The sequence below is a fragment of the Carlito syrichta genome, unplaced genomic scaffold (genome assembly GCF_000164805.1).
Source record: "Carlito syrichta isolate Samal-C Ts95f unplaced genomic scaffold, Tarsius_syrichta-2.0.1 Scaffold304449, whole genome shotgun sequence".
Taxonomy (NCBI): Eukaryota; Metazoa; Chordata; class Mammalia; order Primates; family Tarsiidae; genus Carlito; species Carlito syrichta.
This window is the reverse complement of record NW_007248545.1, coordinates 11,861-25,806: the sequence shown is the minus strand read 5'-3', so window position 1 is coordinate 25,806 and position 13,946 is coordinate 11,861. Positions and strand designations below refer to the sequence as shown.

The following is a 13,946-nucleotide window of genomic DNA, read 5'->3' as shown; positions in this document are numbered from 1 at the left end:
TTTTTTTGAGTTGGAGTCTTACTCGGTCTTCCAGACTGGAGTGCAGTGGCCGCTCCCGGCCACCGCAGCCTCGACCTGCTGGGCTATGGCAATCCTTCCGCCTCAGCCTTCTGAGTAGCCAGAATTATAGGCATGCGCTACCACACCCGGCTGATTTTTTTTATTTATTGTAGAGATGAGGTCTCGCTGCCCAGGTGGGTCTCGAACTCGCGGACTCAGGCAATCCACTCACCTCAGTCTCCCAAAGGCGCGGGATTACAGGCTGAGCCACCAAGCCCAGCTAAATTATTACTTTTATCGGAGTAGTATTTTTCAAACTTTGGCTCATAGGTAATATTTATCTGTACTTCCTAGTCAGACTCCATTATTTCTTTTTTTTGCTTTTTGAGTTGGAGTCTCACTCTTGTCACCCAGGTTGGAGTGTGGTGGCACTCACGGTCACCATAGCCTTGACCTGCTGGACCTAGGCGACCCTTCCACCTCAGCCTTCCAAGTAGCTGGAACTACAGGCGCAAATCACCATGCCCAGCTAGTTTTTGTGATTTATTGTAGAGACGAGGTCTCATCAAGTTGCCGAGGCTGGTCTCGAACCCCCGGGCTCAGGCAATCCTCTTGCCTCGGCCTCCCAAAGTGCTAGGATTACAGGCTGAGCCATTGCACCTGGCCTGACTCTATTATATCAAGAAAAGAGGTGAATTTTTAAGCAACCAAGAATTAAAAAAATAAAATAAATGCTGTAGTGACACAGTCTGTATTTTGACCTTAGTTGCCCTGGTAGTTTCCTGTGGTTTCCAGGGAACAAGGAAACACAAACCCATAGATCTTCTTTCTAGAAGATCATCAGCATTGTGACTTTTAACAATAAGCAGATAAAAATACACCATGTAAAAAAGAACAAAAAAACTACCTCAGTCTCTACTGTCCTACACATGAAGTCCAGCTTTCAACAAAAAAACTATAAAGCACACAAAAAGCAAAAAGAAACGAAATACTGTCAAAAGGGAATACAACATAAGGAATGAAGTCAGACCTTGTTTCTTCAGCATTTGATAAGCATCACGGATCTTGATGTCTTCTGGAAACCAGACTGTCCAACTAAAGAGGATTTCGATGACTCTTCCTTTAACTTTTTCTGTGGCCCAGGACCCCAAGTACTGAAAGGAAAAAGGAAAAAAATTCTAGAGCTGGGACTTGGGAGACCATCCAGCAAACACTTCTACTAAAAAGAAGGCCATTGAGACCCAGAAAAATGAGCTGCGTGAGGCACAACTAGAGAGAGGGCAAACTATCTGGCACCCAACCCAAAGCCCTTCCTGGGATTTTGAGGAATCTCTAAAACTACTAAAATCAAAGCCCACCATATATGGGTCTAGGTCAGAGCCTTGTCTACATCACTGGGGACATTCATTTTTTGACTAGGGAAGTATGGAATAATTTTTAAAAAACATGGACCAAGTGCGGCAGCTCATACCTGTAATCCCAGCACTCTGGGAGGTGGAGGCAAGAGGATTGCCTGAGTTCAGGAGTTTGGAACCAGCCTGGGCAACTTGGCAAGACCTCATCTCCAAAATAAAAAAACTTAAAAAAAAATCCTGGCATTGGCCGGGCTCGGTAGCTCAGCCTGTAATCCCAGCGCTTTGGGAGGCCGAGGTGAGTGGATTGCCTGAGCCCGCGGGTTCGAGACCCGCCTGGGCAACTTGGCAAGACCTCATCTCCAAAATAAAAAAACTTAAAAAAAAATCCTGGCATTGGCCGGGCTCGGTAGCTCAGCCTGTAATCCCAGCGCTTTGGGAGGCCGAGGTGAGTGGATTGCCTGAGCCCGCGGGTTCGAGACCCGCCTGGGCAACTTGGCAAGACCTCATCTCCAAAATAAAAAAACTTAAAAAAAAATCCTGGCATTGGCCGGGCTCGGTAGCTCAGCCTGTAATCCCAGCGCTTTGGGAGGCCGAGGTGAGTGGATTGCCTGAGCCCGCGGGTTCGAGACCCGCCTGGGCAACTTGGCAAGACCTCATCTCCAAAATAAAAAAACTTAAAAAAAAATCCTGGCATTGGCCGGGCTCGGTAGCTCAGCCTGTAATCCCAGCGCTTTGGGAGGCCGAGGTGAGTGGATTGCCTGAGCCCGCGGGTTCGAGACCCGCCTGGGCAACTTGGCAAGACCTCATCTCCAAAATAAAAAAACTTAAAAAAAAATCCTGGCATTGGCCGGGCTCGGTAGCTCAGCCTGTAATCCCAGCGCTTTGGGAGGCCGAGGTGAGTGGATTGCCTGAGCCCGCGGGTTCGAGACCCGCCTGGGCAACTTGGCAAGACCTCATCTCCAAAATAAAAAAACTTAAAAAAAAATCCTGGCATTGGCCGGGCTCGGTAGCTCAGCCTGTAATCCCAGCGCTTTGGGAGGCCGAGGTGAGTGGATTGCCTGAGCCCGCGGGTTCGAGACCCGCCTGGGCAACTTGGCAAGACCTCATCTCCAAAATAAAAAAACTTAAAAAAAAATCCTGGCATTGGCCGGGCTCGGTAGCTCAGCCTGTAATCCCAGCGCTTTGGGAGGCCGAGGTGAGTGGATTGCCTGAGCCCGCGGGTTCGAGACCCGCCTGGGCAACTTGGCAAGACCTCATCTCCAAAATAAAAAAACTTAAAAAAAAATCCTGGCATTGGCCGGGCTCGGTAGCTCAGCCTGTAATCCCAGCGCTTTGGGAGGCCGAGGTGAGTGGATTGCCTGAGCCCGCGGGTTCGAGACCCGCCTGGGCAACTTGGCAAGACCTCATCTCCAAAATAAAAAAACTTAAAAAAAAATCCTGGCATTGGCCGGGCTCGGTAGCTCAGCCTGTAATCCCAGCGCTTTGGGAGGCCGAGGTGAGTGGATTGCCTGAGCCCGCGGGTTCGAGACCCGCCTGGGCAACTTGGCAAGACCTCATCTCCAAAATAAAAAAACTTAAAAAAAAATCCTGGCATTGGCCGGGCTCGGTAGCTCAGCCTGTAATCCCAGCGCTTTGGGAGGCCGAGGTGAGTGGATTGCCTGAGCCCGCGGGTTTGAGACCCGCCTGGGCAACTTGGCAAGACCTCATCTCTACAATAAATCAAAAATTAGCAGGGCGTGGTAGCACGCACCTGTAATTCCGGCTACTTGTAAGGCTGAGGCGGAAGGACCACCAGAGCCCAGCAAACCGAGACTGCGGTAGCTGGGAGCGTGCCACTGCACTCCAGTCTGGGCGACAGAGTGAGACTCCAACTCAAAAAAAAAAAATTTTAAAATCTTGGCATTCTTGAGGAAAAAAAAAAAAATCCTGGCATGGTGGCGCTAGCCTGTAGTTCCAGCTACTTGGAAGGCTGAGGCAGAAGGACCACCTGGGCCCAACAGGTTGAGGCTGCACTGGTCTTGAGCATGACACTGCACTCTAGCCTGGGTGACAGACTGAGACTCTGACTCAAAAAAAAGTAAAAATTTATAAATAAATAAATAATGTGGTCTTTGATTCAGTTCCTAGCACAGAGCTTCAAAAACTCCTGAAAATTCCTAAATCACAGGAGTGTCTTTTTATTCATTAGATGCCCCCTAGGACCACACCTGAGTTTCTACTGACTTATGGTGGGTGTTTAGATAGTTTCAAGGTCACTCTAGGGAGATGGACCATGTAACTAGAGGGCTGGAACTTTCAACCCTATCCTCTGACTCCAGGAGGTGGGGAAGGAGAGGTGTGAACCAGAGATTTTCAATCTTGTGGCCAATGATTTGATCAATCATGCCTAGTTAATAAAACCCCAGATAAAAACTCTGAAACAAGAAGGTTCAGAGAACTCCCTGGTTGAATACCTGGATGTGTTGGGAGGGCAGCAAGTTCAGAGTTCATTCAGATTCCATGAGTGGGCACAGACTTTTTCTTCCCCACCACCAAGTCCTAGCCTTATGTCACTTCTAGTTGTATCCTTTAGAATAAAATAATAGTAAAGTGCTGTTCTGTGTTCTGAGACATTCTAGTGAATTATGGGACCTGGGGAGAAGGGATTATAGGAACCCCAGAATCTGTAGCTGGCAGTGCAGTAGCTTGAGGACACACAAAGACTCACGGCTGGTATCAGAAATAGTGGTAACCTAAATAGGACTCAACATGGCGGTCTGGGTAACATATAACTCTGAGTAGCTACTCTCAGAATTGAATTCAATTGTAGAATCCACAGTGGGTGTGAGAGAAGTATTGCTGGAACGTAGCAAGGCAGGGCTCAGTCAGTGCTGGGTACTTGAGAGTGGTGTAGCTATAACAGGTGCCAGGAAGAGAGGCACAGAGGACAAGGTAAGCAGTCACATGAAACTTTAAGTCACCCCCACATCTCTTACCATCTCTACCAGGAAGCCTGTGCCTCCAAGCTCAAGTTCTTCACCCCCTCCAGGTCACACATCCCCCAACTCACTTTCTTTCTTTCTTTTTTTTTTGAGTTGGAGTCTCACTCTGTCACCCAGGCTGGAGGGCAGTGGCACGCTCCCAGCCACCACAGCCTCGACCTGCTGGGCTCAGGCAATCCTTCCGCCTCAGCCTTCCAAGTAGCTGGAACTATAGGCATGCGCCACCATGCCCAGCTAATTTTTTTATTTACTGTAGAGATGAGGTCTCACCAAGTTGCCCAGGCTGGTCTCGAACCATGGGCTCAGGCAATCCTCTCACCTCGGCCTCCCAAAGTGGTGGGATTAGAGGCATGAGCCACCATGCCTGGCCTCCAACCCACTTTAAAGGGGATATCTGCAAATGCCAACATTGGAGGGGCAGGTGTTAACTGATGAGCATAACCTCTTCCTAGAGCTTGGAGAAGAAAGCGGAATCCTCTCTCACAAGCAGGACCCTGTCCACTCAGGGCCTGCCTCTGGCCTTAGGAGGGCAGCAGGACTCTAAAGAGTGGGCACAGGAGCCAAGCAGTAGGCAGGACAAGCCCTGGCATTCACCTTTGGGGACAATACTTTGATCAGCTCGTTCAGGAAGCGGAACTTGGCCACCTCGCTGTGGAACTTCTCTCCACAGTGGTTCATACACGTCTCCAGCACCTGTACAGACACAGGACCCTGTGAGAAGGTGGGAAGCCAGTGGTTCCAGGGCTCACCTCGAAGCTGGTAACTCCCCACTGGAACCATGGCTAACCCTTCCTCAAGCTTGTGAGGATCCTGAAGCTTTGATAAAAGAAGACATTTTCAGATTAAGAAAAAAATTTGACCTTGATATAAGTGCCAGGTTTATGCACAGGAAATAGCTCAGTAGCATATACTGCACCCCGAGGTTGCCCCAACTTTTAAGGAGACCCTGTGGAAGGTGAAATTAGTCCAAGAATCACTCTCTCCCCAGAGGCAGAAATCTGGTATCCCGTGTCCAAGACCCATTCAACTGGAGGTTACCCACTAGCACTCAAGAGGAAAGCTAGGCCTGCTCAGACTTCCTCTGGCCCACACTGTGGTTTTCAACTTTTCAAATTAGCCACCAACATTGAAACATTCAGAGAACACATACAAAAGTCTGGACTTCCAGTTTCTCCTGAAAAAAAAAAAAAACGGAAGTTCTCCAAACCCTGGGCCCAAACTCACGCCTGGCAACAGTTGGCTAGCCCTGTGTTGCAGCAGGCCTCTTTAGACAGGGCATATGCGCTCCAGTTCTTTGGTCCTCATCTAGCAGCCTCACTCATTTCTATCACCCATCTAGCTCTGTGGGCACTTGCCAGCACTGGTCTAAGAAGGGCAAATGGAAGTGAAACCTTCCTTTCCTTCACCCACAGTGGGCTCAATGCTCCTCTCTAGAAATAGATCTCAGGTGGGGATTCTGGCCCAGAACTCCTTCCTCCAGCCTGCTGTCCAAGGCCTGTGAAGGGGAACCTCTCAGGTGCCCTCCCCACCCCAATGACAAGGACTGGAATGAAGGCAAAGTCCCTCTCAGCTCTCTCTCTAGTGTCACAACAGGAAAGCTTCAGCCAAGGGGCAAACCAAACTCACCATTAAGGCATAAAGAGCTTCTTTCTCTTGTGGAGACTGGATCTTGTGGGCCAGCAGCCAGGGCGCATGTGTGGGGCTAGGGGAAACAAAAAGACCTGGACTCTGGGGGGACAGGAAGAAGCAGCCAACCTATGTATTGTCCTTCCTCCAGGAGGTGGTGTCCAAAAGCAGAGGTGGAGTGGGACTGACACACAGCCCACACAGGCCCTGACAGACGCCAACTCCCACCTGCCCTTGTTGCACCTGCAGCACCCAAGATCCTCCTCCTACCCAAGTCTCATCACCCTCCTCTCAGCCAACTTCCAACCCCTGAACCTCAAGCCAGAGAGTCTAGGCCCAGACCCACATGTAGCCAAGTCCTGAACAACACAGGCCCTTGTGTATGTGTAGTAAATGCTCACTAAACACTACAGAAGAAAGTACAATCAAACTTTGGGCTCAATTAAAACTAGCCAAATACCTAGGCACCATAGGTTAAAATCTGGATAACTGAGGTGACTCTTCAGTTCCTACCCAAATTTACTTTTTTCCTCTTTCTTAAAAAAGATTATATTTAAATGATGGCAAATACATGGATCTCTTTCAATTATGTAACCTGGCTACATTCTATCAGTAGCAGAGTTCTCCTCAGCATTAGTGTTTCACTAACATTACTTAAAATTTTAACAATTTGCCGGGCTTGGTGGCTCAGCCTATAATCCCGCACCTTGGGAGGCTGAGGTGAGTGGATTGCCTGAGCCCATGGGTTCGAGACCCACCTGGGCAACTTGGCGAGACCTCATCTCTACAATAAATCAAAAAGTTAGCCAGATGTGGTAGCACGCGCCTGTAGTTCCAGCTACTGGAAGGCTGAGCCCAGCAGGTCGAGGCTGCGGTGGCCAGGAGCGGCCACTGAACTCCAGTCTGGGCAACAGAGTGAGACTCCAACTCACACACACACAAATAAAATAAAATAAAATAAAATAAAATAAATAAATTTTAACAATTGCCAGTTGCAAATAGACTACTCTGTGTGTTTTTTAAAAACCACATGAACTTGCTAACTTTAGAAAAGTAATGCCCTCAGTAGATTGTGGGGGAAAAAGAAGAGAATGAAAGAGAGCCTGACTGTGAAACAGACCCAAGAGACTAAAGCCTGCACTTAGCCTGGGGCCCCAGAGTCAACTGTGTGTGAGAAATCACCTTACCCATTGGGGTCAGTGTTCACCTGCTCACAGAAATTCTGGATAGCTGACCAATCCTGTTCTGACAAGCTTGGGTCTGTGGCTTTGTCTGTCAAGGAAACAAATGAGAAAGTTAAAGAAAGCACAGTAAAAATAAACGTACACTGCTCCCCACATATACGGCAGCCAACAGTCTCATCACACCTCTGCAGGATCAGACTAGTAGTGGACAGACAGGCAAAGGGAGAGGAACCGTGTTTGCGTTGCTTACCACTGTCAAGCAGGGTCTGCCACACAGGATGGCCTTGCTAAATATTTGCTAACTGAATAAACAAGCAAAGTAACGAGCTACTGCTCTGAAAGTGGCTGGACATCCAGTACAGAGGTTGGCCTATGTGTCTCCTTCATGCCTCATGTTCGAACCCCCTCCCTCTCCCTGATCCAGCAATGAGGATGGGCCTGGGCCTGCATGTGAGAGACCACCTGTGAGCCACTGACAGGAAGACTTCCCTTGTCCCGCCCTTTCATAAAACTTCCACCTCCCCACTCTCCAGCCTGTCCTGGCCTGCCCAGCCTTTCCAATGAAATAGCTACTGTTCCTTTCAGGCTCTGGAAGCAAGAGGCTAATCCTCAGGGTTGTATTTCTGATGTTACAATTCCTCTTGCCTGGACGTCCACTCCATGCCTCTCAAAAGCCTCTCCATTCAAGGCCCACCTAAATCCCCGTCTCCTCCAGAACATCTCCGCCTACGGCAGTGCCAGCCCAACTACTTCTCTCTGATTACTCAACACTCCACAGTCAAAGTGGAGTTGAACTGTTCCTGACTCAGTCACATTTATGTCAGGTGGAAGTCAAGTGTCTCAGTAGGGAGACTCAGAGGACAGGTAACCATTCATCTTCACACCCATTTTAAGTGACGAGATTATGACCAAAGTGAGGAAAGGAATCAACTCCTGTATTCTGCCAACTCTCCCCCTATGTTCCATATCTCAAAATCCTATCTGCCCTTCAGTTCCTATACAGATGATATCCTCTCATAAAGATTTATTTGATCTTTTTTTTTTTTGAGTTGAAATCTCCAGTCTGTCACCCAGACTGGAGTGCAGTGGCACGCTCCCGGCCACCGCAGCCTCACCCTGCTGGGCTCTGGCGATCCTTCCGCCTCAGCCATCCAAGTAGCTGGAACTACAAGTGTACGCTTCCACGCCCAGCTATTTTTGATTTATTGTAGAGATGAGGTCTCACCAAGCTGCCCGGGTGGGTCTCGGACCCGCAGGCTCAGGCAATTCACTCACCTCAGCCTCCCAAAGCGCAGGTTACAGGCTGAGCCACCGAGCCAGGCTCTTATTTGATCTTTTTATCTCCCAACTGGATGTGGTGGCTCATGCCTGTAATCCCAGCACTTTGGGAGGCAGAGACAAGAGGACTGTCTGAGCCACGGGGTTTGATACCAGCCTGGGCAATATGACGAGACCTCACTTCTACAATACATCAAAAAATTAACCAGGCATGGTGGCTCATGCCAGTATTTCCAGCTACTTAGAAGGCTGAGGCAGAAGGATCGCCGGAGCCCAGCAGGTCGCAGTTGCGGTGGCCGTGAGCGTGCCACTGCCCTCCAACCTAGGCAATATACTGAGACCCCAACTTAAAAAAAAAAAAAATTAGCCAGGTTCAGTGGCTCAGCCTGTAATCCCGCGCCTTTGAGAGGCTGAGGTGAGTGGATTGCCTGAGCCCACGGGCTCAAGACCCTCTTGGGCAGCGAGACCTCATCTCTACAATAAATCAAAAAATCAGCCAGGTGTGGCAGCACATGCCTGTAATTCCGGCTACTTGGAAGGATCGCCGGAGCCCAGCAGGTCGAGGGTGCGGTGGCTGGGAGTGGCCACTGCACTCCAGTCTGGGCGACAGAGTAAGACTCCAACTCAAAAAAAAAAAAAAAATTAGCTGGGGGTAGTGGCACATGCCTGTAGTTCCAGCTACTTGGACGGCTAAAGAGGAAAGATTCCCTGAGCCCGGCAGGTGTAGGCTGTGGTGGCCAGTCACTCCAGCTACTCCCATTCCCAAAACAGAAGCTCTCTCTTCCTCCTCAGAACTGGTATTTTATCTGCCTATTTCTGATAGGATCTCTAGCTCCACCCCCTGTTAGTCACATGCCCTCAAACTCTCTAAACCTCAGTTTCTTCAATTCTAAAATAAGGCAAATAGTACCTTCCTCATGGGACTGTCACATGACTGAGGAGGTGTTGTCTACAATGCTTGGTACAGTAACACACAGTAGGTAGACAATAAAGGATAGCTAATGTTCTTGTTCTCGTAGTTTATAGTCTCTGCCTTTTACTGTAAAAATATGTATACATGCCTTATCATACCTAAAGGGAATGAAATCCTTGAAAGCAGAAGCCATATATTCCCAAAAGTGCTTTCCTTACCCATAGACACAAACAGAACACGTTATTTAAAGCAGTGATTCTCAGAGACTCTGCATCTGAATCATCTAAAGTAATTTTATACCATTTAAAATGTTTCAGTTCACTACAAGACCAAAGTTGACACCTTAAAGGAATTCTGACCTCAACACATGATTGGACCCGGAGGTAGAGAAGGGCAGGCATGGCCCAAGCTCCCCATACAGAATCCAGCCTTCTCCCTCCTCCCTGGTGGCCAAATGAAAAAGACACAGCACTGCCAGGCACCAGCTTTTTTAAAGAAATAAAAAAGCCTCCATAAGGCTAAATCATGTCCCAAACCCTTAACCAAAGCAAAGCACCAAAAAGACCTATAACATTTAAAACAGTTTTTTTTTTAATTTTCTAGATCTTGCAGCATGAGGATTCACTCATGGGTTATTTATCATGACTTTAAAGAAACAATAATAGCTACCATTTAAAAAAATTACTTACTGTGGGCCATGCCAAGAGTCCTCAGAACAACCGAGGTTGGTAACGCACCATTTTACAGACAAAAAACCTGCCCAGCCACAAAGCAAGAAAACAGCAGAAACCAAAAACCAGTCGCAGGTCAGCCTGGCTCCACAGCCCAGGTGTTTCTAACTGCTCTCAGGGTAAGGTCTTCAGTTCTTTGACAAAGGCTGGGACTCTCTTGGGAACTAGTTTGACTTTCCTACCATTTAGTTATAAAGTCTCTAAAGGCAGAAAGGTCTTTCTCATTCACCCTCCCATGCCCCAGCACCTAGAATGGCTGCTGGCAGTTATCTACTGAATGAATGAATGATGTCTCTTTTGCTATGTACTGTTTGGTCAGCTGGTTAGACATACTGCCGACATGGGGAAATGGCTATTGCAGTTCTGAAATAACTGGGTCTCTGAGCACATAATCCCAGCCACAATAACTATTTCAGAAGCCTTGAGCAATTCTAGAGAAAATGACCACCCAAAGGACCAGCAGCTGGGTCTGAACAGGTCAGAGCAACAGACCAGGTCTGTTTGAAACCAGTATGCTCCAAGGAGAAGCTAGGGACCACAGAGGGCATGGTCAGGGAGACATCTGAAGGATTCCTTCCCTGTTTTGGAACAGCCCAGCCTGGCCAGCACACCAAGAATGGCTATCCCAGACTCCAAGGTGGTTTATTTAGCTGGCATTTGAGCAGGACAAAGAGGTGTAAAGAAATAACACTACTGCTGTATATTTGCTTAATAAAAGGTAGTGTCTATGATTCATTTCAAGTCTGACACAGGGTCAGAGGTATTAAGAAAACAGTTGAGGCCAGGTGTGGTGGCTCACACCTATAATCCCAGCACTTTAGGAGGCTGAGGTGAGAGGATTGCCTGAGTCCATGGGTTGGCGACCAGCCTAGGCAACTTGGCAAGACCTCATCTCTACAATAAACCAACAATTAGCCAGGCATGGTGGCGCATGCCCAGCTACTTGGAAGGCTGAGGAGGAAGGATAGCCTAAGCCCAGCAGGTCGAGACTACGGTGACAGGGAGTGTGCCACTGCCCTCCAGCCTGGGTGACAGAGTAGACGCCAACTCAAAAAAGAAAACAGTTGAGACCTCTGGATGTGAGTGAAATGGCTCATCCAAAAGTGATTAATTCCGAAGTCAAATCAACTTACACTAGCTGCCAACCAACCACCAGGGTTATGACTCTGGCACTAGCAGAAGCTGTGCTGGCAGGGGCGCCCTAAAGCTGCAGGAAGAGAATCCAGTTCTGCAGCAGTATGCACCACAGGGGGAATCCTTCAGGTCAGCAGTCACTCAGTTTAGCATATGTGAAACCTAGAGACCCACCATGGGAATGTTCTATGCTGGGCTCTGAGACAGACCGAGCTCAGCCCTCAGAAGCCCAGAATATAAATAGACTGCTTGCCAGACTCCTCCAGAGCCCACAGAGAGGCATAAAAGTGGGGTTGGAAGAAAGAAAGAATATATCACCTGGGAGTAGGTCCAGATGGAAGGAAGACAGGGATTTGCTGAGTGCCCAACTATCACTAAGCTGCTGCCTACCTGGCAGTACTATCAGAGCTAGGATTCCAGAGGCCAAGAGAACTCAGAGCTGCTTTTAACAGCACAAGACTGGAAATGCCAACAGGGAACTAGTTAAGTGAATTCTAGTACACCCACACAATGGGGTGACATTGCAGGCTCTTCTTCATTTACAAGAACCAGGCAGCTATATTTGCAGTCATGTAGAACAGTGACCAAAATACACTAAGGGGGAGGGGTAAAAAGTTGCAGAACCAAATTCATAGAAGCTGTCATTTGTATTTTTAAAGCATGAGTTTCTGGTAATAACTTCCTGATATTCCTCTGGGAACTACCCCTCTCCTCAACTTCAGGTCCAACGTTCAGCTGGGTCTGGGCACCCTCCCTAACCTCAGTTCTAGGGATGGGCAATGCACCCCATCCCAGCCCACGCCAGGTTCAGTCATCTTCCTATTTCCCCCCGGTCATGCGGCCTCCAAGATGGACACAAGACCCAAGCTGGACCAACAGGCAGAAAAACTATAACCTTTGCAATTCAACAGGAAAAAGAAATTAATTCTGCTGGGATTGTAGCAGGAGGGCAGAACAAAGAAGAGAAAGGAATCTTAGTGTTATCAGGGAGCTCCTGGGTTGAGCCTACCCCTACTCTGGGACTTGGTTTCTTTTTTCTTCTTTCCTTTTTTGGGAAGCCAATGAGTTACTTTCAGTTACAACTAAAAAAGGCTAATGATAATAGTTAACGCTTCTTGGGCACTCACTATATGCCATATGAAGGCACTATTTTAAGTGTTTTAGATGTATTAAAGGCTTTAATCCTCCCAACAACCCTAAGGGGAGGTACTATTACTACTCCCACCTAAAGATATAGCTTCTTTGCTTGCTGAGGCAAGATCTGCCAGTGATCAGAGGTTGGCCAGTACTCAGACCCCACCTAGAGTGACTTCCTTTATCCAGCCTAGACTCATGTGCATTTGATTTCAACTACACCCCCATCCTGGTCAAACACCTTCAATTCTTATACCCCCTTCCATCCCCGACCCTCCTTAGCACCACTGTTGCCCCACCCCCAACAAATCTTGCTTAAACCATAGTTCATCTTCTTGGTTCCTACACTCAGAAGAAAAAAAATAAATACATGGCCACAAAGACTGCAACATACATTCCTGATATCCAGTCAACACTCCAAGTCCTAACTCAGGATCTCAGGGGGGTAAAGGGAGAAGTGATCCCATCCCACTCCCCTGGGGAAACCTGGCAATGTCCAGTGACATTTTAAGTTGTCATGACTGGGAAGAAGTTATTGGCATCTAGTGGGTCAAGGCCAGGGATGCTGCTAAACATCCTACGATGCACAAGACAGTCCATACACAGAATTATCGGGCCTAATATGTAAATAGTGAAGAGGCTGAAAAAACCCAGCTCTCAAGCATCCAGGTGGGCGTCCTTCTTTTCTATTACCAATCATTCTCAAACTTCCCCACCTTCCTCAAGTCCCCTATTTCACCCCAGTCCCTAAAAGTTGGTGGTGGTAATGGCAGCACTGACAAATTTGTTTGTGTGTGCAATCACCTTTATCTCCTTCCCCACACACTGAGGAAAAACAAAAGGCGCCCTTCTTCTCTCTGAGGGTAGGTCACCCCTCCCTGTTCCAGCTCTAACCTCTTTCAGCACCTTGAGGCCCCTCTGCAATAGATCGGACAGCGGACCTGGAACTGAGGAAGTGTAGTTCCCCAGAAAACATCAGCATAAAGAGGGGCTTACATGTCTCCCTCTTCTTTTAAAATCTCCTTTACTCCTAGATTTCCTCTAGCTACACTTTCTCCTTCCTTTCACATTCAAGCACCATAAAAAACACCATTGGATGCAACTTCCCCACAGATTTCATCTGCCTGGCCTTCCCCAGACAAATTATGTTTCCAAGCAAGTGCCAATTTTTGAAAAGATTTCACATAAAAACATAGGTTCTAGCCCTCTCTAAAAAAAACCAAGTAAACACAAACAAAAGGCATAAAAGTTGTTGTCCCAGCAACTTTGGGATACTGCCCCCCAAAAGCTGAAGCTGAAGAACCTCCCCCCCCTTAGGCAGTCACTCCCTTTATCTCCTTCACCAGGGCAGCTGCTAGCTGTCATCTTACTCCGGCTACTTTATTTTTTTTGCAACTCCAGTCTAGCCTTCTGTTCTCGATTGCCTCCTAAATCAACTATCTTCTGCCTCTACCATTTAACTCAAAGTATCTCATTAATAACCTGTTAGTTACTAAATTCAGAGTCCCCCCCTCTTCCTTATTCTACTTCATATTTAAACAGTAAGACTAAAGTCGGGCTCGGTGGTTCAGCCTGTAATCCCACGCCTTTGGGAGGCTGAGGTGAGTGGA

General features: G+C 47.9%; 1 protein-coding gene across 3 annotated transcripts in view; it reads right to left on the bottom strand.

The window, feature by feature from the left end:
- Positions 1-13,946, bottom strand: part of GGA2 (golgi associated, gamma adaptin ear containing, ARF binding protein 2) — a 44,181-nt gene that overhangs the window by 27,481 nt on the left and 2,754 nt on the right. For 2 of the 3 annotated variants that reach the window (XM_008059936.1, XM_008059938.2), the window contains exons 2-5: positions 7,150-7,234; positions 5,963-6,038; positions 4,931-5,029; positions 1,031-1,154 (exon numbers count right to left, since the gene is read on the bottom strand). In XM_008059936.1, the coding sequence (XP_008058127.1) occupies positions 1,031-1,154; positions 4,931-5,029; positions 5,963-6,038; positions 7,150-7,234 (384 nt within the window). Of the gene's footprint in view, positions 1-1,030; positions 1,155-4,930; positions 5,030-5,962; positions 6,039-7,144; positions 7,235-13,946 lie in introns of all 3 variants that reach the window. The other variant, XM_021713308.1, reaches the window with a different exon arrangement.